Genomic DNA, 25,240 nt, shown 5'->3' with positions numbered 1-25,240 from the left:
GCAAACCTAAGAGCTCTCAGTCTCTTGCACTGTGCAGACTGGGTCAGACCTGACTGACACCCTAGGCCCCCAACCTCCCACCCTACTGGTGTCTCCTTTCCCATATATCTATGGAAGGCAGATTTCTCTAGTGTCCTCTCTGTCCCCAAAGGGACCAACATCCACCGGCCCTTCCGGAATCGTAGCCAGGTTACCATGGTGATGCCTATTATCCGGGCTTAACAGGAGATGAATCAGTAGCTAAAAATAGTCCCAGAGTGGATAGATAGATTGATAGGTGGGTGGGTCTGATTCAGGGTTGGGACAATTTGTTTTTCTCAGACAAGATAATTGAGAGGAAATCTCAATTAAAAATCCACCCCCACTCAGACAGGTGGAAGCTGCCCTCAGCCGACAGCTTGTGGCACATGGTGAGTCCTGGGTGCAAGCCAAAGTCACTTTAGGGCTGATTTTCCCCTCCTGAGGGGACTACCTAAAGCCCAGGGCCACAATCCTGCCTGGTGTGGGTGACCTGGTGAACCTGATTCCAGAGACGTTCACACCAGATCCCCTGAAGCAAGAAAGGCTGTGTGAAGGAGGGAGACTTTATTATACCCAGAGCTGCCTCCCACAGACCCCGCAGGCCCCAGGGTCTCAGGTATGGCCACAGGTTGGAGCGGCACCAGATAGGACAGAGAAACCTATGGGGACAAAGTGCCTAGATATAGGTGTCCTCAAGAGTTGGGGTACTGCCTCTCACCACAGGATCAAATGACAAGATTCTCCAGGTCGGTCACCCCTTCACCATATCCATAGCTGAGCTGCCAGGATTATGACAGGCATGGTCCCATCCATCTCTCTGGGGCAAGTTGGGCTTGGGGCCTCTTCTGAAGTGGTGCTATGGTTGACACCTGATGTGAGGAGAGGTGCGCTCAAGCAAGAAGGGGAAGAGCAACTTTGTAGCTTCAGTTCTTTCAGAATACCCTGCTCCGAGCCTGTTGGGTGCAGGGAGGCCCAGACATGGGGGAGCTGCTGATTTCCGTCACACCACAAGGCCTGGATCTCTTCAATTTGGGGAACAGGCCACTGACCCAGGCCAGCAGAACACAGGAGTGGACTGGGTGATAAGCTTCTGAGGGGTCTCTGGGGGCACAGGAGATGCTGTAGATGAAAGTTCTGCTCGGAGCCCCCTCCCCTGACATCCTCATGGCGCTGAGCTGGCACCAGCCTCTCCAGTCTGGGTGGCAAGGCTTCGAGGGGGCAGTTCCTTGTGACTGTAGTACTCCACAACCTGCTTTGGCACCTCGGCCAACACACACTTGGCCAGTGCCGCAGGGGATGCCTGGGTTCAGAGAGAGCATGATTACTTCTGAGGGACTTCTGTATCCTCATCCTCCTATCTGGGTCACAGTCCCAAGACTCAAATCTACTTAAGGGACATGTGACCTGGCACTCAGTTGAGCTACTAAGGACACAGACTGGAAATGCAACCACGGAGCCCCTAGACTGTCCTAGCGTTAACCGATGGAGGTGCCTACAACTGTCCCCAGTATCTGTGCTGGGGACATCTCTCCCAGCACAGCAGGAAACGACAGGAGGTAACTAACGTGGGGTCACCATGCGCAGGTGCACCGTCATGCTCTCTCATGAAAACCTGCAATGTCGCCGGGCAGTGGTGGCACACACCTTAATCCCAGCACTTGGGAGGCAGAGGCAGGCGGATTTCTGAGTTCAAGAGTTCGAGGCTAGCCTGGTCTACAGAGTGAGTTCCAGGACAGCCAGGGCTACACAGAGAAACCCTGACTCGAAAAAACAAAACAACAACAACAAAAAAAACAAAACAAAAAAAAAGAAAAGAAAAAAAAAGAAAACCTGCAATGTCTGTGTGGGAGAGCCCACGTGACATGTTTACTGGAGAGTCGGCATGGGGAGCTCTGCGCCAGGTCCACAGAACCCGCAATGCCCTCTCTCCATCATAGATTTTAGGGTCAGAAGTTCACTGCTCAGGTGGGCGTCAGGATAGAAGAGGAGCCATCCCCAGGGCCTACTCTTCTGCCTGACATAAGAAGTGTGGGTTATCCTGAGCAAGGAAGCCACGCATGCGCGGAACAGTGGGGCCCTGCCCCCCAGAGTCCAACTCTCAATGCGGTCCCCGTTCCAGCCACTTACATTCTTGAGCTCACGGAAGGGCACAAACTGGACGATGTCTCGGAGTGCAGGCTCGCCCCGTGGGGAACGCAGGACTCCGTCATCCCCGTCTAAGATTTGCATATCCGTGAAGTCAGCGTTGCCCACCCCAACGATGATGACGGACATGGGCAGGTGGGAGGCGCGCACGATGGCCTCTCGAGTGTCCGACATATCCGTCACCACACCGTCCGTGAGGATCAGCAGTATGTAGTATTGCTGGAGGCATCAGAAGGAAGTGGGGGTGCTGGTCCCTGAGTCCTCCCAAAGTCACACACAGCACACCCCGCTCCAGTCCCCCCACCTGGAGGATCGCCTGCTGTGGGCCCCTCTGCAGTGCCCAGGCTGTTTTTGTTGAACCACAACACAATACTCGCGACAATCATACTCATAAATTACAAATGGCCACTATGCAGAGTAAACCTGCTCCACCCATTACGGGACTGCAGACTCCACTTTACAGACAAGACCACCTAATCAGGGCTTGAACCCAGGTCTCATACCAGAGGGAGGACTCCTGCATGGACAGGGCCCCAACACCCCGACACCAGGGTGCTTCAAGAACGACAAGAGTGGGAAGTGTTTCAAACAGAAGTCCATTCTCATTGTCAAGAGTACAATACCCAAGGGGCTGGAGAGATGGCTCAGCTGTTAAGAGCACAGTCTGCTCTTCCAAAGGTCATGAGTTCAGTTCCCAGCAGCCACGTGGTGGCTCACAACCATCTGTAATTGGATCTGATGCCCTCTTCTGGTGTGTCAGCGACAGGATGCTCATATACATTAAATAAATAAATCTTTAAAAAAAAACAAAAACAATACCTAGCTAGATGTGGTGGTGCGTGTGCACCTAATCCCAGCACTAGGGAAGCAGAGGGAAGCTGATCCCTGAGTTCCAGGCCAGCCAGGAGTACATACAGAGACAACAGAGGGCTCAGCAGTTAAAAGCACTGACTGCTCTTACAGAGAACCTGGGTTTGATTCTCAGCACCCACATGGTGGCTCCCAACCATCTGTAGCTCCAGTTCCAGCAGACACAGCGCCCTCTTCTGGCCTGTATGAGCACTGCATGCACACAGTGTATAGCCATACAAGAAATTCATACACGTGTAATATCAGCAGTTAAGAGCACAGAAGACCTGGGTTCATTCCCAGCGCCCACATGGCAGCTCACAACCCTCTGCAAACACACAGGCAAATCACTCATATAATAACAGAAACCATAAACGTAACTATGTGGGGGGGGGGAGGGCTGGAGCCTGTGATTCTAGCCTTCAAGAGGGTGAGGCAGGAAAACTGCTATAAGTGTGAGGCTAGCCTAGGCTACATAGTGAGTCCCAGGCCAGCCTCGGCTATATAGAGTGTGGACCTGTCTCAAAAACACACAACCAAACAAAACAAACAAGCCCCACTAGAAAGAAAACAAAACTTTTCTAGCTGGCAACAAAGTTTATGTTTTTGCTTACCATGTAAAAACTGGGCTCAACACCCCAGCACAAAGTAAAAATGAATTTCCTGAAGGCAATGCTTATACTATGGTAACAAGAAGTGATTTGGGGGCTGTAAGAGGCTGTCCTTGATCTTAGGACACAGATGCTGATGTCTGAGGGTCAGAGTTACAATCTGCTCTCAGAGGATTCACTCAAAGTTAGCCAGCAGTGGGGGCTCACACTTGAATTCCCAGCACTCAGGAGGCAGACACAGGGATTGCTACAAATCCGAGGCCAGTCAAGTCTCCAAAGAAAGTTTCAGGCTAGCTAGGGCTATATAGCAAGACTCTGTCTTGATGAATAAAGAGACAAACAAATAAAAAATAAAACTAACTGTAATTTCAGCACCCAGGAGGCCGAAGCAGCAGAACTGCAAGATTAAGGTCAGCCTGAGATAAATAAGAGTGTGTCTCAGACATACATGTGTGTGCACACACATTCACACACAAAATGCGTGTGTATATAGAACTGAGACTTGTAAAAGCACCATTCAGTCAAATCACATAAGCAAGCAGGTATAGAGTTTCCTTGCGAAGTAAGAAAAGAAGTTGAAACGGTATTTGCAAAATGCGAGAATGTCCTCAAACTGGGCATTTAAAGATAGGGTTTTGTTTTTGTTTTTGTTTTTCGAGATAGGGTTTCTCTGTGTAGCCCTGGCTGTCCTGGAACTCACTCTGTAGACCAGGCTAGCCTCGAACTCTCGAACTCAGAAATCCACCTCCCAAGTGCTGGGATTAAAGGCGTGTGCCACCACCGCCCAGCGATTATTTTATTTTGTTTATATTATTTTATTTTTATTTTTATTTATTTATTTTTTAAGGGTCCAACTCTTCTGCCTTGCTCCTTTCCCTGTACGTGGATTCTGGGAATCAAGCTCGGGGCAACAGACTTGCACGGCTGGCCCCTTAGCAGCCCCACAAGCAGCACTTGGCAATTTCCTGACTTTGGGAAAACATTATGAGACTTCAATTCTTTAAAAAAAAAAAAGTTTTTTTCCAAGGAAAACAAAAAGCATAAAAGTTATTGAAAAAGGCAGGCACTTATCAGAAGACAAACTGGCTAGGTTCACCACATCTGTCCACTCTGGACAGCACTGCCTAGAACCCAGGATGAAATCCGTTGGAGTTCTTCCTTCCTGGAGTACAAAGGAATCCTGACAGCCAGGCCCAGAGAAGACTCCACTGTTACTGTGTGTAACAGTCCCTTACAGAAGACAAAGCTGCTGCCCTCTGCACTCTCCTCCCACCCCTCAGAGTGCTCTTGGGCACCAGGACTACTCATGACCAGACTCTGGTAGTTCGAGGTGGAGTCTGAAGGGTCACAAGAGGGTCTGTGTGGGCCAAGATGAAGAGGACAAGCAAAGTCTAAATCAGACCACTCCTGGGGGGATCTGGGGACAGATAAGAGCAGAGACCTGGTAGGGTTAGATGGCAGGAGGGGCTGCCTTCCGTGCCCTGCCAGACATGTGACGTAACAAGACCCGCACTGCAGACATGAGCAACAAGGACATTTAAGGAGAAGGCGACATTAAGCTATGGCCTCTTAAATAGTTTAGGACACTTAATGCATACATACATGAAGGGGATGGAGGCAGGAGGGGTGGGAAGGAGGAGAGGATAAAAGGGACCAGGGATGGGGGAGGGAGAGGGAAAGGAAGAAAGCCAATAGCTACTATGACCTGGTGGATGGCCAGAAGTCATGCTCTAGTCTGGTCACTTGTAAATACGACATTTTTTTTTTTCAAAATGAAAAATTCAGAGAAAGCAGCAGGCCAGCTGCGTCATCTCGGCAACACACAGGGGCCTGCTACAAAGAGCAGAAGACAATCCTGAGGTAAATGTGCACACTGAGGATGCCTAAAAGAAAGCTGCTATGTGACGCCTGCAGGGGTGCAGAGGGACTGGGGGGAAACTGAGGCAGACCAGCGTCCACCCTGGATAGACAAGGGCTGACATTGAAGTGATTCATTCAGTCTTCTGCCTGAATTAAAAACAGACTGCCTGGGGGCTTTGAGGGAGCCACCAGCTGCCGACCTGAACCCTTTCCTCATCCCACCCTGTACTGCCTGGCTGCCTTTGCTTTGGACTCTTCCCTAGCGCTTCACCACGACTACGCACACAGTTAGCTGGTGGCACAGCTGGATGCATGCAGACCCTGTCCCCAGTCACCTACAGAAGCCTCCCCCGTGCGCTCCTCAGCTGCTGCCATGCGGGCCACCTTAGAGATGATGGGTGCCACATTGGTGGGGCCGTAGAGCTGGACCTTCGGCAGGCAGTTCTGGTAGGCCTCTACCACGCCCTGGATTCCTGTAGGGAACAGAGGGGTGAGCCTGGCCCGATATAACACTATGCCAAACCCACCTCCAGCTCCTACCTTCACACTCATCATCCTCGGGGTTGAAATTGATGGCAAAGTCGTGGGACACCTGGTGGGGACAAGAGTCAGACAGGACCTTCCCAGGACACTTGAGCCCCACGTACTAGGAGAAGCTGATTTGTTGCTTCTCAGGCTCACTTAAAAAGACCTCCGCGGAGAGAGGAAGCCAAGAAGGAGGCAGACAGACACACAAACTAATGTCGGGCAATTACTTTAGTGCCTGGATCCAATAGTAACTGCGACTTCTAAGATACATTAACCAATAATTCCCCTCTCCTACCAGCATCTATGTAAGAAGTTGAATTGTCATTTTCTGGTAAGAACATACATCATGGTTCTAAGGGGCCAACAGTCAGTCTCTGACCCAGAGGCCAGGGTCTCCCCTCCCTCCACCCCCATCCCAAAAGGGAATGGTGGCAACCAGAGTTCTTATACCCCAATACACTCCTTCCTGGGGTGCAGAAGGGTGGAAGTAAGGATAGAGGTTCCAGCCTAGGGCTCTCCTACCTCATACTTGGGAGGGATCCGGGCTCCAAATCCCAAAGCAGAAAAGCGCTTGTCACTGGAAAAGAGGCAAAACTGATGGCTCCTGGAACCTGGTCCCCAGGTGAGTCAAGCGGACACCGGAGACAGACTAGGAGGCCTGGGCCTTGCTGGGTCAGAAGTTGGGATTACAGGCATGCCACAGAGGGAAACTAGGGAAGTGAGCTGAGACCGTCCACAGCACAGGCAGGAAACGGTAGAGTTGACACCAGAAGGCTGGGAGCTGCTTCCGGTTCTTTCCGGTGCTCCCGGACTTAAGAACCCTGACCTAAGGTTGTGGGTTGTGGGCACCTACCTTGCCCCACTACACTCTCTGTTCTCCCATAGAGAGGGAGAGTTCCATGGGCAGGGAGATCAGGATGGAGGTCTGGGTCGTGGTATGGAGCTCAGAATCCAGACCATCTGGGTTTGCCGTCAGCCCCTTCCTAGTCAGTCATCCACCCAACCTCTACGATTGCATTTTTTTCTGCCCTATAAAATTATTTCCAACCTATGCTCAGGTTTGGGTCACAGTGAAAGGGTATGTGGCCATGTTAGAGACATAACCCATCCCTCGCCCATCCCCTGAAGGGTCTGTACCCAAGCTCAGTTGAGCTGCCTGTCTACTGGGTCTACTGTCTGCCTCTGCGGGACCACTGGAAAGATGTTCTCCCTGTGGGATCGCTGTGAAGATGCTCTCCCTGTGGGATCACTGGGAAGATGCTCTTCCCCTTCTTGCTTGAGCTCATTCTCCCGCACATCAGGTGTCAATCATAGCACCACTTCAGAAGAGCCCCCAAGCCCAACTTGGCCCAGAGAGACGGGTGGGGCCACACCTGTCATAATCCTGGCAGACCTCGCCCACTGCCACCAGCGCCCTCAGGTACTCGTTGGGCTGGTACGGGTTGATGTGGTGGAGAGAACAGCTGTTCCTCGGGTCACCATTAGAGGCTGTGAAGTCGATGGCTACCTGCAGGGGCCAGGAGGATGGACTTCACTGCGCACCTGTGCGCTCTCTCTCTCTCTCTCTCTCTCTCTCTCTCTCTCACACACACACACACACAGACACACACACACAGACACACACACACACAAATACACAAACACAGACACACAAACACAGACACACAGACAAACACACACAAACACACACAAACACAGACAAACACACAGACACACACACACAAACACACACAAACAGACAAACACACACACACACTAACACACACACAAACAGAGACAAACACACAGACACACAAACACACAAACACACACACAAACACACACTGGACAGCCACAAGATACCCAAGTCCAGCTTAATGTCAAAAGCCTAGCATCTCAGCTTCCCCAGCTCTGTGCAAGCTAGACTGTTCACTGGAACTATTCACTCTACCCTAGGAAATGAGGGGTTCCCCAGACCCTGGGGACCATAAGTCTCACCCTTGGAATCCCAGGATGCCAGTGAACCTGTCCTCGGGGAGAATGTTTGAGCTAGACTCCCCTCAGAGGAGCAGGCTCATGGAAACACTCCTCTCTCTCTCTCTCTCTCTCTCTCTCTCATGGAAACACTCCTCTCTCTCTCTCTTTTTTTTTTTTTTGGTTTTTCAAGACAGGGTTTCTCTGTGTAGCCCTGGGTGTCCTGGAACTCACTCTGTAGACCAGGCTGGCCTCGAACTCAGAAATCCACCTGCGTCTGCCTCCCAAGTGCTGAGATTAAAGGCGTGCGCCACCACCACCCGGCTGAAACACTCCTCTCTTAACTGCTATGGTCCCCTCTGTGCCTGCCACCTCATCATCTCAAGTCCACCTTGGGTGTGGCTCTCAGTTTAGCAGCCCAGCATAGCTGTGTGTGATCACAGGTATCGGAGGCTGTGATGGCCTGCCTCCTGCCCCCCCAACCTTCTCTGATCTTCCCAGGGCTAAGTCAGATGGACTCTACAGTTCTCATTAGCTAAGTGCTCACTCCTGTTTTCTTCTTTAAGGTGTTTTTTGTTCTTCTCCTGTCCCTATAATTTTGTAGAAGGGAAGCCCTGGACACTGCTGTTGGGGGTGGTGGTGGCCCTGAACTGGTCTTGAACCCTGGCATCTTTTCCTTCGTCGGCATAAAGGAAAGACACGGGGAAATATAGATGAAAACAGACAGCACCTAGGAACCTGACACTCTCTGTTCGCTCCTGCCCAGTTGGCTGGGGGCAACACGTGGGGCGCGGGGCGGGGCCCACAGACTCACCGTGCAGTGGATCTGGCAGCCACCCATGATGTAATCCAGGAAGGAGTGAACCCTGTGGAGCTTCCAGGCAATGCGGTTGGCAAAGCCACTTGTGAATCCCCCACCCCATGCTACTCCATCCAGAAAAGCAGGTCTGTGTCAGTGGGGGAGGGAGCCTATTGGGTATCTCTCCCCTAGGCACTGAAGTCTGTGGGAGAGTCTTCCCCACCCCCACCTCCCTCACCCTTCCCAGGTATTTCATGACCCCACAGTGAAACCCACCGCACCTCAGAACTGTACCTTTGAGAATCATCTGTTAACTTGGAGAAGCTAACCCCACCAACCCATCTCCCTAGGGGCTTTGGGCAGGACCGAGGCTCACCTTCAGGTCTGAAAGGATCACCACGCCGGAATTCTTGTAATTGCGCTTCTTCTGTTTGTACTTGGCATTCACACAGTCCCACTGGGCCTGGGACAGGGACAAGGACAGGCAGAAACTCCATCCAGAGCAGCAGTACTCCGGCCCCTCCCCCACAAGGGCAGGAACCCCTGGATGTCCCAGTCCTGCTGGGGACCTCACACTCCACAAGACTGTCTCCAACAGTGCGTCGTACAAGGCCCATGCTGCCCGTGGATGGCCAGAAATGGCCTCTGTGGGGACATACCCATTTCATAGGGGAACAATCAAGCACACAGTGGAACAGAGACCAGCCATGTACATGAGGGTATGAGCAAGATAGACGCCCGAGGTTAGACCCTGCACACGCTGCAGCCTTGGCCTATAGGTCAGCCATATTCTGAGCCTGCAGGTCTTCCTCGCGGACACCAGGGCCCAAGAAAGAACCCAGGGAGACTCTCCCCCCCCACCCCTCAGCTACAGAGGGTTAGGCAGGTCCCAAGAAGGGCACCCCTCCCACCTTGACACACGGAAGTGCATGGCTGCTCACGCGGTCACTGGCTTGCAGGCCCCTGTTCTGGCCACATGGTGGATGTCACTGCTCTTTGTCACCTTCGTGCCTTCTCTGGGGTGGGGTAGAATGACTAGCCTCCCAGAGACCCACTAGAACAAGTCAGAACCTGTGTGGCCCGAGATGGGCCAGCAACTCACCTGCTCCTCCTCGAAGGCCTTCTGCATCTCTGCGAAGGTGGTGGTAAAGTCGCCGATGAAGTCATGCTTTCCTCGAGAGTCATAGTCCCAGACCAGGCACTGGGGAGCCCAGGCCTCTCAGTGGAGGTGTTCCTCGGAGGACCTGAGGCCCTCCCAGCCCTGGGCAGGCTGTCGTTTATTTTATCATTGCTGCTCCTCGCTCTTCCCTTAGCCACAGACCCTCACTCTCCAAATACTCAGCCCGTCTGGAGGAACTGGACACCTGCCCTGGCCCTGCCCCATGACCACGCCCCATGACCACGCCCCTGCCCTGGCCCTGCCCCGTGGCCACGCCCCTAATTTCCCCCACCCACTCTAACCCCGACCCCATTTTCAGCCCTCCTCATACTCCATCCCCACCTTCAGAGGCCGTGTCTCCTCGCAGCTGCAGAGTGAATTCAGGGACACCTTGAAGGGTTCCCACACGGGGTTAAGGTTATTCTTCACTACCTGTGGGCCAGAAAAGACTGACATGGGTGGGAACCCCAAGAGAGCTAGGGCCCCAGGGAGCTCTGGAATCCTTAGGTCAAAGGTCCCTTAGCTGTGGTACAGGGCTCTCAGAGTCTCAGCTGTGCAGGAGCGCTTGGGTGGTAGCCTGTATCCTGCCCCATGGAGACTGGGTACCAGGAGACTTGGCCTGTTTCAGGCTCCTAACAGAACTGGTACACCCCAGGCCCTCCCGGTCTCCACTCCCTCCACCCCGACCCTAATAGCTTCAGCCTCACGCCAGCCACCTGGGCTGTTTTCTCCTTAAATAGATTCTTTTCACTCAAATTAATTTGTCTCAAAAGGGAAATCTCTCCCCGCTGTAACTAAAATCCTGTTTCCCTGCTGGAGGAAGCAGGTAGCCCTAAAAATAGGACCGGGTAACAACAAAGCTGCCACGCTAAATTTGGGCGGACAGAGAGCCAATCCAGCCAGCTGCGCCATCCATCGAAAGAGAGTACAGGGCCTTAGAAGTAAAGACAGCCCCCCCCCCCCAGCCACAGGATCATGGTATCTCCCTGTCCCTCATCTGGGAGGATGCTGGGCCCTTTTCCCGTCACCTCATTTGATCCCTGAAGCCCCTCTATCGTCAGGCAGTGTGAGCTCACCTCTGTCCTGTACACCAGCTGCTCACTCGTGTCATCATTGACCCGATACAGCTCTAGGAAGGGGTCCGACTTGCTGAAGAGGTCCTGGGGCAGCAGAGGGTGTGCTGGCAAGGGGGCTAGCCAGCTGTGGGCCGGAGAAAGGCTCCGTCCCTTATGGCTGGATGCCTGCCAGCTTCATGCTTTGCAGGTTAGGAATTCACTCCCTCCCCAGGGCTCCCGGTTACCCAGGCATAAAGTGAGAAGGAAACAGCCCCCCACCCCCCCCCCTGAGAGCCTGCACTGGTAAGGACTCACCATTTGGAGCCTTCACTGGCTTCACCTATGGGGACACTTCCTTAGCCTGTCCCCAGGTGTGTTTCCACAGACCTCACCCTGCTAGTCCTGTCTAAACAGCTGTTCACGCCTCACCCACCCTCGCTTGTCCCAGCTTAAGTATCTCAAGGAAGATGAGTGCCTACACACGGTCAGTTTCCGACCCATGCGAGGAGCCAATGAACCAGGCTCAGTCCCAGTTCAAGACAGTGACCTCTGTCCTCCTTGGGACTCTCTCCCTGTCATTAAATATGTATGTACCCTGCTGGAGGCAGTCTGATGGTCACATGCCAAGGTGTGATTTGAACCAAGCTCTCTACCGAATATGGCAGTGTGTGCCATGTGTGTGTGTGCATGCACGTGCGTGCGTGTCTGTGTATGTGTGTGTGCATGTGTGTATGTGTGTGCCTATATGTGTATGTGTGTGTACACGTGTACGTATGTGTGTGTGTAGCTGGGAGGGTGGCAGCCATGTCTGTGATAACTGTGTAACAGTTAACATTAAACGTAGTGACCAGGACTGTGACAGCGGCACCCCAATGGCTCCTCGTACAACTATCACGTCACTTGTTTTCTGAAGCTCAGAGGCCAGTGCTGAGCAGGAGCTAGGCTTTCACATGAGTCAGCTTGCAGGAGGCTCGGAGGCCAGCACGCAGGGGATCTTGGCCTTACCTTGTCATCCAGTTTCCGGGCCTGGAAGGAGAGCTCCACGTAGCCGTTGTTCCCAGAAATGTCCTCTGCTATCACCTGGTGTGTGACAGGAAACTCATGGGCTCCAGGCCATCGGTCTCATCCCCCTGCCTCATCTGCCACTGGTCCTGAGGGGGCTCTGGTCTCTCCTGAAAGCTACACAGCATCCCCCTGCCTCAGCTGCCACTGGTCTTGAGGGGGCTCTGGTCTCTCCTGGCAGCTACACAGCTCCAGTCCATCTGAGGCCTCCCTGCTCACCTCCTCCCAAAACACCCTTCCCCGCAGCTCTGGGCCGCCTCACCGTGATGGTGGATTTCCCAGCATTCCTGCCGAATCTCAATAGCAATGGGCGTGTCATTTTCTTCTGGGCCACAATCTGGAAACCAAGAAAGCTAGGCAAGCTTCAGAGAGAAAGAGGACATCCCTCGGCCTCCTGGCCTCAATCTTCTGCTGTCCTGGACTCCCCACCTCCCCTCGCCTCCAGTGGCCTTTCTGCTGGTGTCTGAACATGAGACTCAACTTCTATCACTCTTGGGCCTTCCCCTCATCTGCCTGTGGGGTACACACGTACCACAAGGGGCACCAGAAACAGATGCCTTAGGACATTAACCATCAGCCCTTAGCCAGGACCTCAGTATACAGCTGGCCTGATTCTACTCGTTGGTCTCGGGATGAGAAGCCTTGTAAGGTGACTGGCTAAATAGCTCTGAGCTCTGGACCCCTCCTGTCCCAAATGAGTCAGAGTGGCCCTAAGATGGCAGAAGGCTCACACCTGGCTTTTCTGCACAGGTGCCTGCTTAAAGAGGGCCATGAGGATATGGGCCCCAGTGCTCAGTTCCTGGAGAGTTAGTCTCCCGCCTCGGACCTCTCTTCCTCGCCTGTCCCACTGGGTACATAGCTCACCCATAGAGCAATGCACTCCTAACCTAAGGAGGGAGACGACGTCACACAGACCCAGGCTGCACGTGGCATATCACCTGTCCAGTAGGGGACAGAGTCTAAGGGACAAGATTGAGTGAACACTTTTGGGCAGCGAGCTCTGGTCTGAATAAAAGGCCTTCACATCTCCGTGGAGGAGATGCTGTGTTCGAGGGCCCAGCATGGCCTATATGGTAGCTGCTACCTTGACATCCAGGGGTGGCCGCTGACTCAGATCTGTTACTAGCTGACGGACACCGGGGGAGCATGGTAAAAACAGCTACAGATCGTGGCACCTGAGCAGTCGGCCAAGCTGACTCCAGAGCCAACATGCAGATGTGGTCAAGAACAGAGCTTGTATGTGACTATGTATGTCTATGCCTGTATATGCAGATGTAGCTCAGTGCTGCCCGGACTGTGGTGTATGTGTGCATGCGTGTGAAGACATCCGTGACTGTGTCCACATGCGTCTGTACCTGTGCCATCTTCTGTAGGAACCTGGAAGGGCGTGTACCCTCCTTCATCTCAGCCACTGTCACATAAAGTAGGGATGGCAAAAAGATCTAAGGAGCCCTGACCAGGCAGTGGAGATGAGTCACACACATGATGTCGGAATGGAGAACCAGACACCCAGAACAGGCCATGTGATTACCATACAGGAAGCTCAAAAACAGAAACAGCCAAAGGACTGGCCAGACAGGGTAGCCTGCAGGGTGACAGAAATGCCCATCTCGTCAGGTGACAGCCCCGTGAAACTGTTCATCTCAGCCACATCATGTTATCTACAAACTATTCCTTAATGTAAAGGACATCCTGTGGCCAGGTGAGAAGGCTGGACCACGTGGCCCAGCACATGAGCAGAGTGAAGTGTTTGTCACATGGGCAACAGAGGAGGAAATGCCAAGGACAATGGCTCCTAGCTGCCAGCGGAGTCCCCTAGGACTCTCATGGTCAACCCCATGCATCACTCCCAACCCCAGCCGCAGGGAAAAACATGGAGTCTGCCTGCGGCCTGGTGTGGGATAGAACCCAGAACCTAAGATGTCAGAGGCAAACGCTGCCACTGAGCTGTGCACATCAGACGCAGGAAGGCTTGTAGGCTGCTGCGGAAAGGCTCATGAGGAGACAAACACAAGGTGCGGACAGAACAGTGTGTAGAGTGTGTGGGGGTGGGAGTGGGAGACTGGGTGGGGAGAGAGGGAGAGGGAAGAAGAGATTTTAAAGACAGATCTTACTATGCAGCCCAGGCTTCTGAGGAATGAGCAGCTGCCCTCCTCCCTCTGTCTGCTGCAGGCCGGGATTAGAGGTGGGAGCCACTACAGCTGGCTGTGGTTTTCTTTTTCTTTTTGTTTGCTGATTGTTGTTTTTTTTCCTCATGTTGAGTCAGCATCTCACGTAACTCAGATTGGTTTAAGTCTTAGATTTCATATGTGTCTGATGACGGCCTTGAACTCCTGACCCTCCTGCCTTCAACCCCCAAATATTAGAATCACAGGCGTGTACTACAGTATGTAGTTTGTAGGAGGGAGTGGGTGTGTGTGTGTACATGTGTGTGTGCATGCTGTGTGTGTGAAGGCCGGAGTAGGACATCAGGTGTCTTTCACTCTCTTTCTTACTCAGTGTCCCTTACAGAACTTGGAGCTAGACTAGTGGCCAAAAAGCTCCAATAAATTCCTGGTCTGTACCCCTCAAAGCTTGTGAGTGTGCTGGAGATTTGAACTTGTGTCCTCGTGTTTGTGCAACAAGAGCTCTTACCCGGTGAGCCATTTCCCAGGTTCTTTCTTCTTTTTATTTTCCTTTAAAGACTGTCTCATTAATTCAGGTTGGTTCCAAACTCACCATAGAGCAGAAGCTAACCTTAGTTTGTTTTTTTGAGGTAGAACCTCTCTATGTAGCCCTGGCCAAGCTCACTCTGTAGACCAGGCTGGCTTTGAACTCACATTGATCAGCCTGCCTCTGCCTCTCCAGTGCTGGGATTAAAAGTGTGCACCACCACTCCAGATAACCTTGACTTCCTTTCTGATCCTCCTGCCTCTACTTCTTTTGACGTGGTGTAAGGGACAGCAAATCCAGGGCCCTCATGTATGATGGGTAAGCACTCTATCAAATGAGGTACATTCCCACATGGCAATTTTTTTGTTGTTGTTGTTTTTCGAGACAGGGTTTCTCTGTGTAGCCCTGGCTGTCCTGGAACTCACTCTGTAGACCAGGCTGGCCTTGAACTCAGAAATCTGCCTGCCTCTGCCTCCCAAGTGCTGGGATTAAAGGCATGTGCCACCACTGCCCGGCACCCACCTGGCTATTTTTAAGGAAACATTGTATGTTTATTCACTCATGTGAGAACACAACTCTGGATAGGACTAGAAGGGGCTAGGGGTAGACATGCTAGAAAAGGCCTACGGGAACACAGGAGCATGTAACCCAGCTCACAAATATTAAAACAGCCTGGCAGTGGTGGTACACACCTGTAATCCCAGCACTCAGGAGGCAGAGGCAGTCAGATCTGGGTTACAGCGTGAATTCCAGGACAGCTAGGACTACACAGAGAAACCCTGTCTTGAAAAAAACAAAAAACAAAAAACAAAAACTGGTACAGTGTTTCATGCCTGCAGTTTTAGTAATTGAAATATGGAAGCAAGAGGATTCAAAATTTAACATCATCCTTGGCTACGTAGGGGGTTCAAGGGCAACCTGAGCTACATGACGTCCTGTGTTTACACATACTTCTTAAAAAACAAACAAACAAAAACTCTGAGGGCCGAAGACACGGCTCAGCAGTTAAGAAGACTTGCTGCTCCTGCAAGAGGACCCAGATTTGTCTCCTAGCACCCATAGAGAGGCTAATAACTATCTGTAACTCTGCTTCCAGAGTCTCTGATACCCTCTTCTGATCTCCAAGGACCCAGGAAAAATGTGGTACCCAGACGTAGTTGCATGTAAAACACCTGTACATAAGATAAATAAGTCATTAAGAAGTAAAACTGGTAAGAGCAGCCGGGCAGTGGTGGCGCACACCTTTAATCCCAGTACTTGGGAGGCAGAGGCAGGCAGATTTCTGAGTTCAAGGCCAGCCTGGTCTACAGAGTGAGTTCCAGGACAGCCAGGGCTACACAGAGAAACCCTGTCTCGGAAAAACCAACCAACCAACCAACCAAACAAACAAAAAAGAAATTGGTAAGGGCCCGGGTTGGTGGCACACACCTTTAATGGCAGCACTTGGGAGGCAGAGGCAGACGGCTCTCTATGAGACACAGGTCAGTCAGGGCTACATAAGGAGACTGTCTAAAACAGCTAGTAAGGAAAGGCGGACATGCTGGTACACTGCTGCAACAGCAAGACTCAGGGCTGAGGCAGGAGGATCTCAACTTCAAAGACAGCTTGGGCTGCCTCAAACAAAGGAGCGCTTTTAAGAGGTGGAGGCGGGCGAGCCAGAGGCTCATCTCTGCAGCATCGCTGCCCCAGAAGCTGCTTGTACCCTCCTCCCGTCCAAGATGCCCGGGTACTCACTTGACCCAGGGTGCACTCCATGCCCCCTAGGAAGTCATCATCCTGGCAACTCAGCCCACTCGGCCCGTGGGTGTCATACACCTCAAATCGTAGCTTCTGTACTTCCTCAAAGTAATAGTCGATAGTGAAGACCTTGGAGAACACAGGATGCAGGCTGCTCTTCACCACCTCCGTTCTGTCCACCTGCAACAAGCCCCCGTCCTGTGAGCCAACCCCACGGGTGGGCTCTCCCTACAGATTGGTCTGGCTTCCTGCCATCCCTCTCCCACTCACCTGTACCATTCCAAGCCTGTTTTCCATCCCTGGGACCCAGTTCCCACCTGCGTATACAGGGCTGCTCGCCCAGAAGGGTCGTACCATACACCAGCGACACGTGCATGCCTGGGATAAAAGCTCACTCTTCCCCTAGCCGGCCACACAGGCTGCGGATTCTCCACATTCTCTCATCTCGTGCCCACTACTGCCTTCCTATGTCCACATTACAGATGGTAACACTGAGGCTCAGGGACCAGCAGCGTCCTGCCTAAGGACCAGGATGTCAAGGAGAGAATCAGATTCTAGTCTTAGGCAAGGCAAGCCTGATGTGGAGACCTTCTCCCAGGACTCAGCTTGGTGGCAAAGGGATTTCCCTGGTAAAGGGACTTGGGTTCACCAGTCTCTCTCACTGAGTTCAGCGCCCTCGTTCAGAACATATACCAGTGTATACCAGTGACAAATCTCAGCTAGTAGACTATCAAGTCCCTTCAACATGGAGACTCCTGCATGCAAGACAAGGGTCTGTCTGTCTTGTCCCAGGAATGTACGCACCAGGCATCAATCAAGCCAGGCAACACTATGGGAGGACCTGGGTCACAAGATGGTCCTTAAACAGCCTGCAGCAGAGTAGCCCCTTAATACCTTCTAGGGTCATGAACACATGCTTTTGGGCAGGCCCTTTATCTACTAGGGCAGTGAACCACAGGATTTCTCAGACCCAGATCTAAGAGATACGCTGAGAAGCAGAGTTGGTATTATGTGGGATGCCACGCATCCATTGGGGGGTCCCCAGGATATGTCCTCTCCTTCAATCTCTGGATTCCCCGCACATCCTCAGTGCCCTGGATACCCCACGATAGTCACAGCATCTATCTGATACCTCTTCCCTGGCTTTCCTCCAATCCTTCCTGCACATGACTGCCAAAGGCAAGCAGTGGCTCAGAGCTGCTGTTGGGGGGTGAGGGGACATTCCTGCTTGAGTAGGGACTCAGGTTCAAGTCTTTTATGCCTGTTAGACCTCACTAAGTTGAGCCCCTGTTTCCCACCCTTGAGATAAAGCCAGTCCCATGGGAGTTGGCAACTGAGAAAGTGGTTTATATACTCCACAACACGGGCTATAGAAAATACTAGCCCTTATAAAACACGGACAGTACCCTTCTGGGGGCTAATGAGAACTGGTGACTACGGAGAAGCCCACTTTCCGAAGACCCTGGCTACCCTAGGTTTATGGGTAGCCAGTGGAAAAACCCCATGCTGGAGGCAGGCACTCACATCTGGGACGGCAGGGGGCATTAAGGAGCGAGGAGGGGCTTTCAGTCCTTAACCATAGCCACAATGCATGCAATCTGCGATTTCTCCTAAGTCGCAGTGAGGAGACAGGTTGTAGGCTGGAGAGTCCTCTAACCAGGCCGTCTTAAATCTGAGCGATGGAGTCCCTGTCCAGCCCTGCCCAGCTCCATTCTACCCAACCAGCAATGTGTAGCTGGCAGCCCTGACACTACTGGCCACGCTGCTTCCCCAGCGAGAAGCTCATGGCTACTGCAGTCAATAGAGGGGGAACCCTATGACCTTAGACAGTCCCTATACCTGCCTCAGGCAGTGTCCCCACTCCTGAGCTGCACTCCTTCCAGCGCTCCTTCGTCTAGCCTGGGCTCTTCGCTCTTGCTCTAGGACACCAGGCTGAGACCCTCGGCCGGCTCGGCCGCACTTCTGGGCTCTTTCCAGCAAGGTTCCTTTCTGCCGCTGCTCTGCTCTTGCCCTGCCCTTCCTGGCAGCAGGTGGACACCTCCTCTTTTGCACTGGTATCCCCAGTTTCGGAACATCCTTGCCAGCACCCCAAAAATCTCAACTCACACTTAGGTCTTCAGGTGCCCAGCTCCAGGACACACTGGTCGCCCTACCTGTAGCCACTGGCCCTGTGTCTGCTGCAGCAGCACCACGCTGGGGTCGGACTTGGTCAGCGGGTCCCGGTCCAGCAGGTGCCGGCAGCTCAGCCGCAGCTCCACCTTCGAGGCGCAGGGTGCAGGCACCACCCCCGGGGCCACCGCGCGCTCCGAGTCGCCGCTCATGCTTCAGGCTCCGCACTCGAACCGGTGGGCGCCGGAGAAATGGTGGCCGGACCAGGCGTGGCCGCGCTTCCCCGCACGCCCGCCGGGCGCGGGCACACGTGTCTCGGGCGGCCGCCACAGAGCGGGGGCTGGAGGGCGGCGATGCAGCGGGGAAGGGATGGAGGGGACCGCGAAGGGGCGGGGCCGGGGTGGGGCCACCGGAGAAAAGCACAGGGACCTGGCAGGGAGCAGATAGCCCGGGAGAGCCGCCCCTCGGAGAGGGGTTTCGGTCCCGTCACTGGAGCTGAGAGATAGGGTCTGGGTTGCACGCAAGCTGTGGGATTGTGGTGTCTCTAGAGGGCTCAAAGGTTCTGGAGGCTCTGCACTGCTCCAACCTAGGCACCGGGTTTGCTTCGTCCAGACAGCCTCAAGGCACCCCAGAATCGCACCAAAGCCCTGTGTCCCTCTTGGAGTTGTCACCTAAGTCAACGAGCAACTTAGTGGGAGCTCAGTGTTCGCCCGGGGCGAGCTGGCGGCAGGAAGGATGTCCCTGTTTCTCAGAATTTGCAGACCAGGGATAGGCAAGGAGAGCTCCTCACCAATCTCTGGCCTGTGGCTGAGGGTCAGAGAGGGACTAGGAGTGTTCTCTCCGGGCCACTCGTACCGGGCGCGTCCACAACCGTTCCCCCAGGTGGAAGGGAAGCTTCACTACCCCTCCTTCTCGTACCCTCCCTCTCCCTCCCAGAGAAAGGTACTCGGAAGAGGAGGTGTTGGCGACGACAGCCATCACCCCCCAGCCCATTCTCTTGGCCAATTTCTGCCTAAATATAGGGCAGAAACCGGACTAAAAGCCACGGCTGGGGCGGAGATTGAGGTGAAGGGAGTAGGAGATCCAGAGTACAGGACGGGGTGTATGTGCCTGTGGGGGTGTCGTGTGGTGTGTTCAGCACCAACAAACAAGACTCCAGAAGATTCTGAGGTCAAAAGGATGTCAACACCGAGGCTGGGTGGTGAGAGGTCAGTGTGAGAGACAGTGTAGCTTTAACTGAAGTGGGAAGGTGATAGGGTATTGTGGGGACAACACCTTCTCCGCCAGCTTGGACCAAGGACATACCCATCCCATTAGCCACTCTTCTGCTTGTGGGCTTCAGGAAACCGTTTCCTGAGGCTTACCTATCACCTTCCTGCTTCCGGGGCTGTTCCAGACCATCCTTCTCCAAAGCTGGCCCCAATCAGGGCTAGTCCAGCTTTGGTACCCCCGGGCTTCTCAGTACTACAGGGTTGGGAGAACCCACCTGTAGTTCAACTATTGCTTTGCGGGAGTGTAGTTGTGGCTTTCTGTTCACAGGGACTCATGGTCATCCTAGAGCCTGGGGTTCCCTGGGATTCTTCCATTCTGGGTCAGACCCTCGACTTCCTGGCCACTCAGCACTTAACGTGAGCAGAGAATGAGAAATCCAAAGGGTAAGGCTCAAAGCAGATCCCCAGCCCCACAAAGAACCAGTAATGTCCACAGGGACCCCTGGACTCCCCAAAAAGGGATCACTTTGGGGTCACTGCCCTTTGGGCTTTTCCCAAGTCCCCCCAGTCAGACTTGTTGCCTTGATGTCACAGTGTCCACTCACTTATTCCTCCAACACTCTAGGCAGATGTTGGACAGCACTAACCTGTGGGTATGTTCTACAGCTCCCGTTTTTTTTGTTTTGGTTTTTTGAGACAGGGTTTCTCTGTGTAGCCCTGGCTGTCCTGGAACTCACTCTGTAGACCAGGCTGGCCTTGAACTCAGAAATCCACCTGTATCTGCCTCCCAAGTTTTGGGATTAAAGGCATGCGTCCCCACTGCCCGGCCTACAGCTCTGTTTTAATGAAGGACCACCAAAGAATTTAGCATGGGCTGACGAGAAGGCTCAGTGCACAACAAGGTGCTTGCTGCCAAGACTCACAACCTCCTGGAACCTGCTTGGTAGAAGAAGAGAACTCACACACACACACACACACCACAGAAAAACAGACATCGAGACAAAGAAAGAGAGATAAATTTACCAAGCAAATCTTCACTTAAGAGAAGAAGAAGAAGAAGAAGAAGAAGAAGAAGAAGAAGAAGAAGAAGAAGAAGAAGAAGAAGAGGAAGAAGAAGCCGGGTGTTGGTGGCACACGCCTTTAATCCTTTAATCCCAGCACTTGGGAGGCAGAGGCAGGCGGATTCTGAGTTCGAGGCCAGCCTGGTCTACAGAGTGAGTTCCAGGACAGCCAGGGCTACACAGAGAAACTCTGTCTTGAAAAACCAAAAAAAAAAAAAAAGAGGAGACAGGCGTAGTGGGACACATTTTCAATGCCAGAACTTGGGAGGCAGAGGCTGTGAGTTCAAGGTAAGCCTGGTCTACATAGTGAGCTCCAGGACAGCCAGGGCTACATAAAGAGAGTATGTCTCAAAATAACAAAACAGCAATGAGTGTTTTGGTGCACACATTTTGATTCCAGCACTTGGGAGGAAGAGGCAGGTGAATTTCTTTGAATTTGAGGCCAGCCTGGTATACAAAGTGAGTCCCAGGACAGCTAGGGCTACATGATAAGATCTTGTCTCAAAACACAAACACACACACACACACACTCATTGCTCTTACAGGGGACTGAGTCCGGTTCCTGGAGCCTGTGTCAGGTAGATCATAACCACCTGTTACTACAGCGAGGGGTATCTGACACCGCTGGCTGTCTCAGACAGCAACATGCACATGCATGTACTCACACAGAGACACAGACACATAATTAAAAATACAATAAGCTGGAAAAAAATAATGGGTTCGGTAGCTGATCCAAAGTCAACTGCCTGTCTGGGGGACTCTGGGATTCACTGACATTTCTATCACAAAGCATAGCTGTAGGGAAAGTGACAGATGGTGAGAGAGAGAGAGAGAGAGAGAGAGAGAGAGAGAGAGAGAGAGAGAGAGAGAAGCTTGGTAGCTGGAATCTCAGACCTAAAGTTGTAATTAACCTCCTGGAAGCTAGCTCAGTGTTTGCTGGCTCCTGGTGGCCCCGACTGCAGCCAGCACTAAAAGACAAGCACACAGAAACTATGGGGGACATGCTGGTATCCCTGCTGCCTGATCTACTTGATGCCTGGGTTGGTGGCCCTGCCTCATTGCCTGTCCAATAGTCTAAGGGCCAGGGAGGGTGAGGCACGCCCCACCTCCCGGCACTAGGCAGAGTTCTTACTGTTCCCAGCCTCCGCTGCCCCAGGTTTTTCTGCTGGCCAGACACAGGAAATGAGACCTCCCTTCAAATATATTTTGTTATTATCATACAGGAAATAACACATGTCAGTGTTGAAATGTTAAAAAGCTGATAAGCAAGCAAATTCTTTTTAAAATTGAACACCCAGACAGAAACGCTATCACCATTTTGTATTTATCCCTCCAGGGTTTGTTTGTTTTTTTTTAAATGCAAAAATACTTTCACTGGTTGATGAGGTTTTGTTTTGTTGGCTGATTTTTATAAAAGAAGTTTTTCTTTTCTTTTTTCTTTTGGTTTGCTTAATGAGACAGGATCTCTGTATGTAGCCCTGGCTATCCTGGAACTATGTAGATCAGGCTGGCCTCAGATTTACAGAGAAATCCATGTACCTTTGTCTCCCAAGTGCTGGAATTAAATGTGTGTGCCACCATGATTGGGTGCTTTCTTTTTAAAAAGATTTAAAAATTTTACATGTATGAGTGTTTGCATATGTGTGTGTGTGTGTGTGTGTGTATAAAGTGGAAATTTTTGGCTTCTTTGGAAAGTCAGGGTTTTTTTTGTTTTTTTGTTTTGTTTTGTTTTTTGGGTTTTTGTCCTGGAACTCACTCTGTAGACCGCCTGCCTCTGCCTCCCAAGTGCTGGGATTAAAGGTATGTGCCACCACTGCCCAGCGAAAAGTCAGTTATGACAAATGATGGTTTGCTGGGCCACACAGGTGAAAGAATGTCTTGCTAAAGCAGACACTTGAAAGAATGTTTTCTGGGGCTTGAGCGATGGCTCAGTGGTTAAGAGCACTGGCTGCTCTTCCTAGAGGTCCCAAGTTCAATTCCCAGCAACCACATGGTGGCTCACAGCCATCTGTCATGGGATCTGATGCCCTTTTCTGATGTGTCTGAAGACAGCTGCAGTGTATTCATATGCATTAAATAAATAAATCTTTTTTTAAAAAAGTAAGTTGCACTGGGCAGTGGTGGCACTCGCCTTTAATCCCAGCGCTTGGGAGGCAGAGGCAGGTGGATTTTTGAGTTCTATCGAGGCCAGCCTGGTCTACAGAGTGAGTTCCAGGACAGCCAGGGGTACATAGAGAAACCCTGTCTCAAAAAACAAACAAACAAACAAACAAACAAACAAACGTAGGTTGCAAAAAATTTATGCCTATGTGTGTGTATACCATTTATGTCTTGTATTTTTGGAGGCAAGAAGAGTGTACTGGATCCCCTAGAACTGGAGTTACAAACAGTTGCAAGCCACCATGTGGATGCTGGAGACTGAATCTAGGTCCTGTGCAGGAGAAGCAAGAGTTGTTGGGGCTGAAGGGATGGCTCAGGATTAAGGGACCATCTAGAAGACTCACAACTTTTGCAACTCCAGTCCCAGGGGTCCCATGTTCTCTTCTGGCCTCCGTGGACACTGCTCCTATGTGGGGCACAGACAGCATGCATGTAAAACACCTGTACAAATAAAAATTTAAAGTTAGATATCTTAGATATAGTCACAAAACGGTAGGAAACAATACAACAGGACAAAAATTTTTTTTAAAGAATTGTTCATTTTTATTTTATGTGCATGAGAACTTAGCCTGCATCTGTGTGCACTGAGTGTGTGCCTGCTGCCCTTGGAGGTCATCATGGTACCAGCCATCATGGACCAAGTTACAAACCACAGCCACGTGTGTGCTGGGAACCAACTCCAGGTCCTCTGTAAAAACGAGTGCTCTTAACTACTGAGCCATCTCTCCAACTCTGTTACATGATTTTTTTTTTTCAGTGTTTTAGGTAGGTATCAGGACTATTGTTTATTGATTTTCTTTTCTTTCTTTCTTTTTTTTTTTTTTTTTTTGGTTTTTCAAGACAGGCTTTCTCTGTATAGCCCTGGCTGTCCTGGAACTCACTCTGTAGACCAGGCTGGCCTTGAACTCAGAAATCCGCCTGCCTCTGCCTCCCAAGTGCTGGGATTAAAGGCGTGTGCCACCACCACCCGGCGTTTATTGATTTTCTTGAGAACTTCATACATGAATACTGTATTTACATCCCTCCTTCTCCCCCTCCAGCTTCTCCTGTGGCCTTCTACTTCCTCATGAATGTTGGGATTATGTGTGTACACCACCATGTCCAGCTCCATGTCCAGGGCTCACTTCACTGAATATGCCCAGGAGTCCTGAGGTGGGATCTGCAACCAGAAGTGAAAGAGGGGAGGCAGCCGGACTCCCAGCTTGGTCCCTTCACCCTCCAGGGCCATCCATATTCTACCACCTACCTTGTGAATAGTTGTCCCTGAGCTGCCTTGATCCATGCAAATTGTGTGTCGGGGAGCATCTGTCTTAGTGAAGGTTTCCATTGCCGTGAAGAGGTACCATGACCGCAGCAACTCTTACAAAGGACAGGATTTAATTGGAGCTGGCTTACAGTTCAGAGGCCTAGTTCATTATCATCACGGCAGGAAGCATGGCAGTGTGCAGGCAGACAAGGTGCTGAAGAGGCATCTGAGAGTTCTGCCTCTGGATCAGCAGACAGCACAAAGAGAGAAAATGAGCCATGAATCCTAGCATGGACTTCTGAAACCTCAAGGAAGGTCCACCTCCCAGTGACACACTTCCTCCAACAAGGCCACACCTAGTAGTGTCACTCCCTATGAGCCTACGGGAGCCATTTTCATTTCAACTGCCACAGCAACATGGGAATTTATATCTCTTACTGCATTTATTGTGAGCAAAGGGCGCAAGTGTTCATGTTACAGGACAACTTGTGGACGTCAGTTTTCTCCAGCCACCATGTGGGTCCCGGAAATTGAACTCAGGCTGTCAGGTTTGCCAGGAAGTCTCGGTACCCACTGAGGCATGTCTCTGGTCCACTAATGGAATTTTAAAAAGGAAATCTCCATATGTCTGGCTGCAGCTTTCAATAACCAGGTTGCGACTCTGCTTTCTTCTCATCTCTGAGCCTCTGGGTGACTGCAGTGTGCCGCTTTCCCACAAGAGCTGGCATTTGTCTTTCTTTAGAAGTCTGCATGTCCTGGTGCCTCATTGACTGTGACAACACACCCTGTTAGGTCCTGGGCAACTCTCTGAGATTCCTCAGTCACCTAGTTACAGCATGAGAGAGGGATCTGGGGAACTGGTAGCGCACACTCAGTGTAGAGTGTAGCAATGTACAATTCAGGCACATGCCAAGTGCTTGCAAGCACACAGAGACTTGCACACACACAGTGCACATGCATACACGCATATATTCAGATCACATATAGACATACACAGGCACACCAAGAGACATCTGGACCCT

At 51.8% G+C, this 25,240-nt stretch overlaps 1 protein-coding gene across 2 annotated transcripts; it reads right to left on the bottom strand.

Annotated features, from left to right (window-relative positions):
• Window positions 1-567: 567 nt before the first annotated feature.
• Cpne7 (copine 7) lies at window positions 568-18,867 on the bottom strand. Of its 2 annotated transcripts, XM_028753042.1 has the most exons (15): window positions 18,585-18,752; window positions 16,429-16,611; window positions 12,305-12,379; window positions 11,986-12,060; window positions 11,002-11,085; window positions 10,268-10,357; window positions 9,869-9,967; window positions 9,143-9,229; window positions 8,782-8,841; window positions 7,388-7,521; window positions 6,537-6,591; window positions 6,027-6,078; window positions 5,826-5,959; window positions 2,149-2,385; window positions 1,184-1,321 (listed from the first exon to the last, which is right to left on the bottom strand). In XM_028753042.1, the coding sequence occupies exons 1-15, from the start codon at window positions 18,750-18,752 to the stop codon at window positions 1,184-1,186; spliced, it is 1,671 nt and encodes a 556-aa protein (XP_028608875.1). The 2 variants fall into 2 exon arrangements, with proteins under 2 accessions (XP_028608877.1, XP_028608875.1); XM_028753044.1 differs by lacking the exons at window positions 8,782-8,841; window positions 11,986-12,060; window positions 12,305-12,379 and having other exon boundaries at window positions 568-1,321; window positions 18,585-18,867.
• Between the last annotated feature and the right edge of the window lie 6,373 nt (window positions 18,868-25,240).

This window comes from Grammomys surdaster, unplaced genomic scaffold (genome assembly GCF_004785775.1).
Source record: "Grammomys surdaster isolate TR1022 unplaced genomic scaffold, NIH_TR_1.0 128, whole genome shotgun sequence".
In the NCBI taxonomy this organism is placed as follows: domain Eukaryota; kingdom Metazoa; phylum Chordata; class Mammalia; order Rodentia; family Muridae; genus Grammomys; species Grammomys surdaster.
Note: the sequence above shows the minus strand (reverse complement) of the source record. Positions and strands in the feature narration are given on the sequence as shown.

Bases quoted from the DNA above. Each gene is read 5' to 3' on its own strand.
- Cpne7 (XM_028753042.1), bottom strand. From the start codon at position 18,752: ATGAGCGGCGACTCGGAGCGCGCGGTGGCCCCGGGGGTGGTGCCTGCA. The intron at 10,358-11,001 runs GTGAGCTCACAC...TCTGGCCCACAG, and splicing joins AGCTGGTGTACAGGACAGAG to GTAGTGAAGAATAACCTTAA. The intron at 9,230-9,868 runs GTGAGTTGCTGG...TCCCTGTCCCAG, and splicing joins AGGCCTTCGAGGAGGAGCAG to GCCCAGTGGGACTGTGTGAA.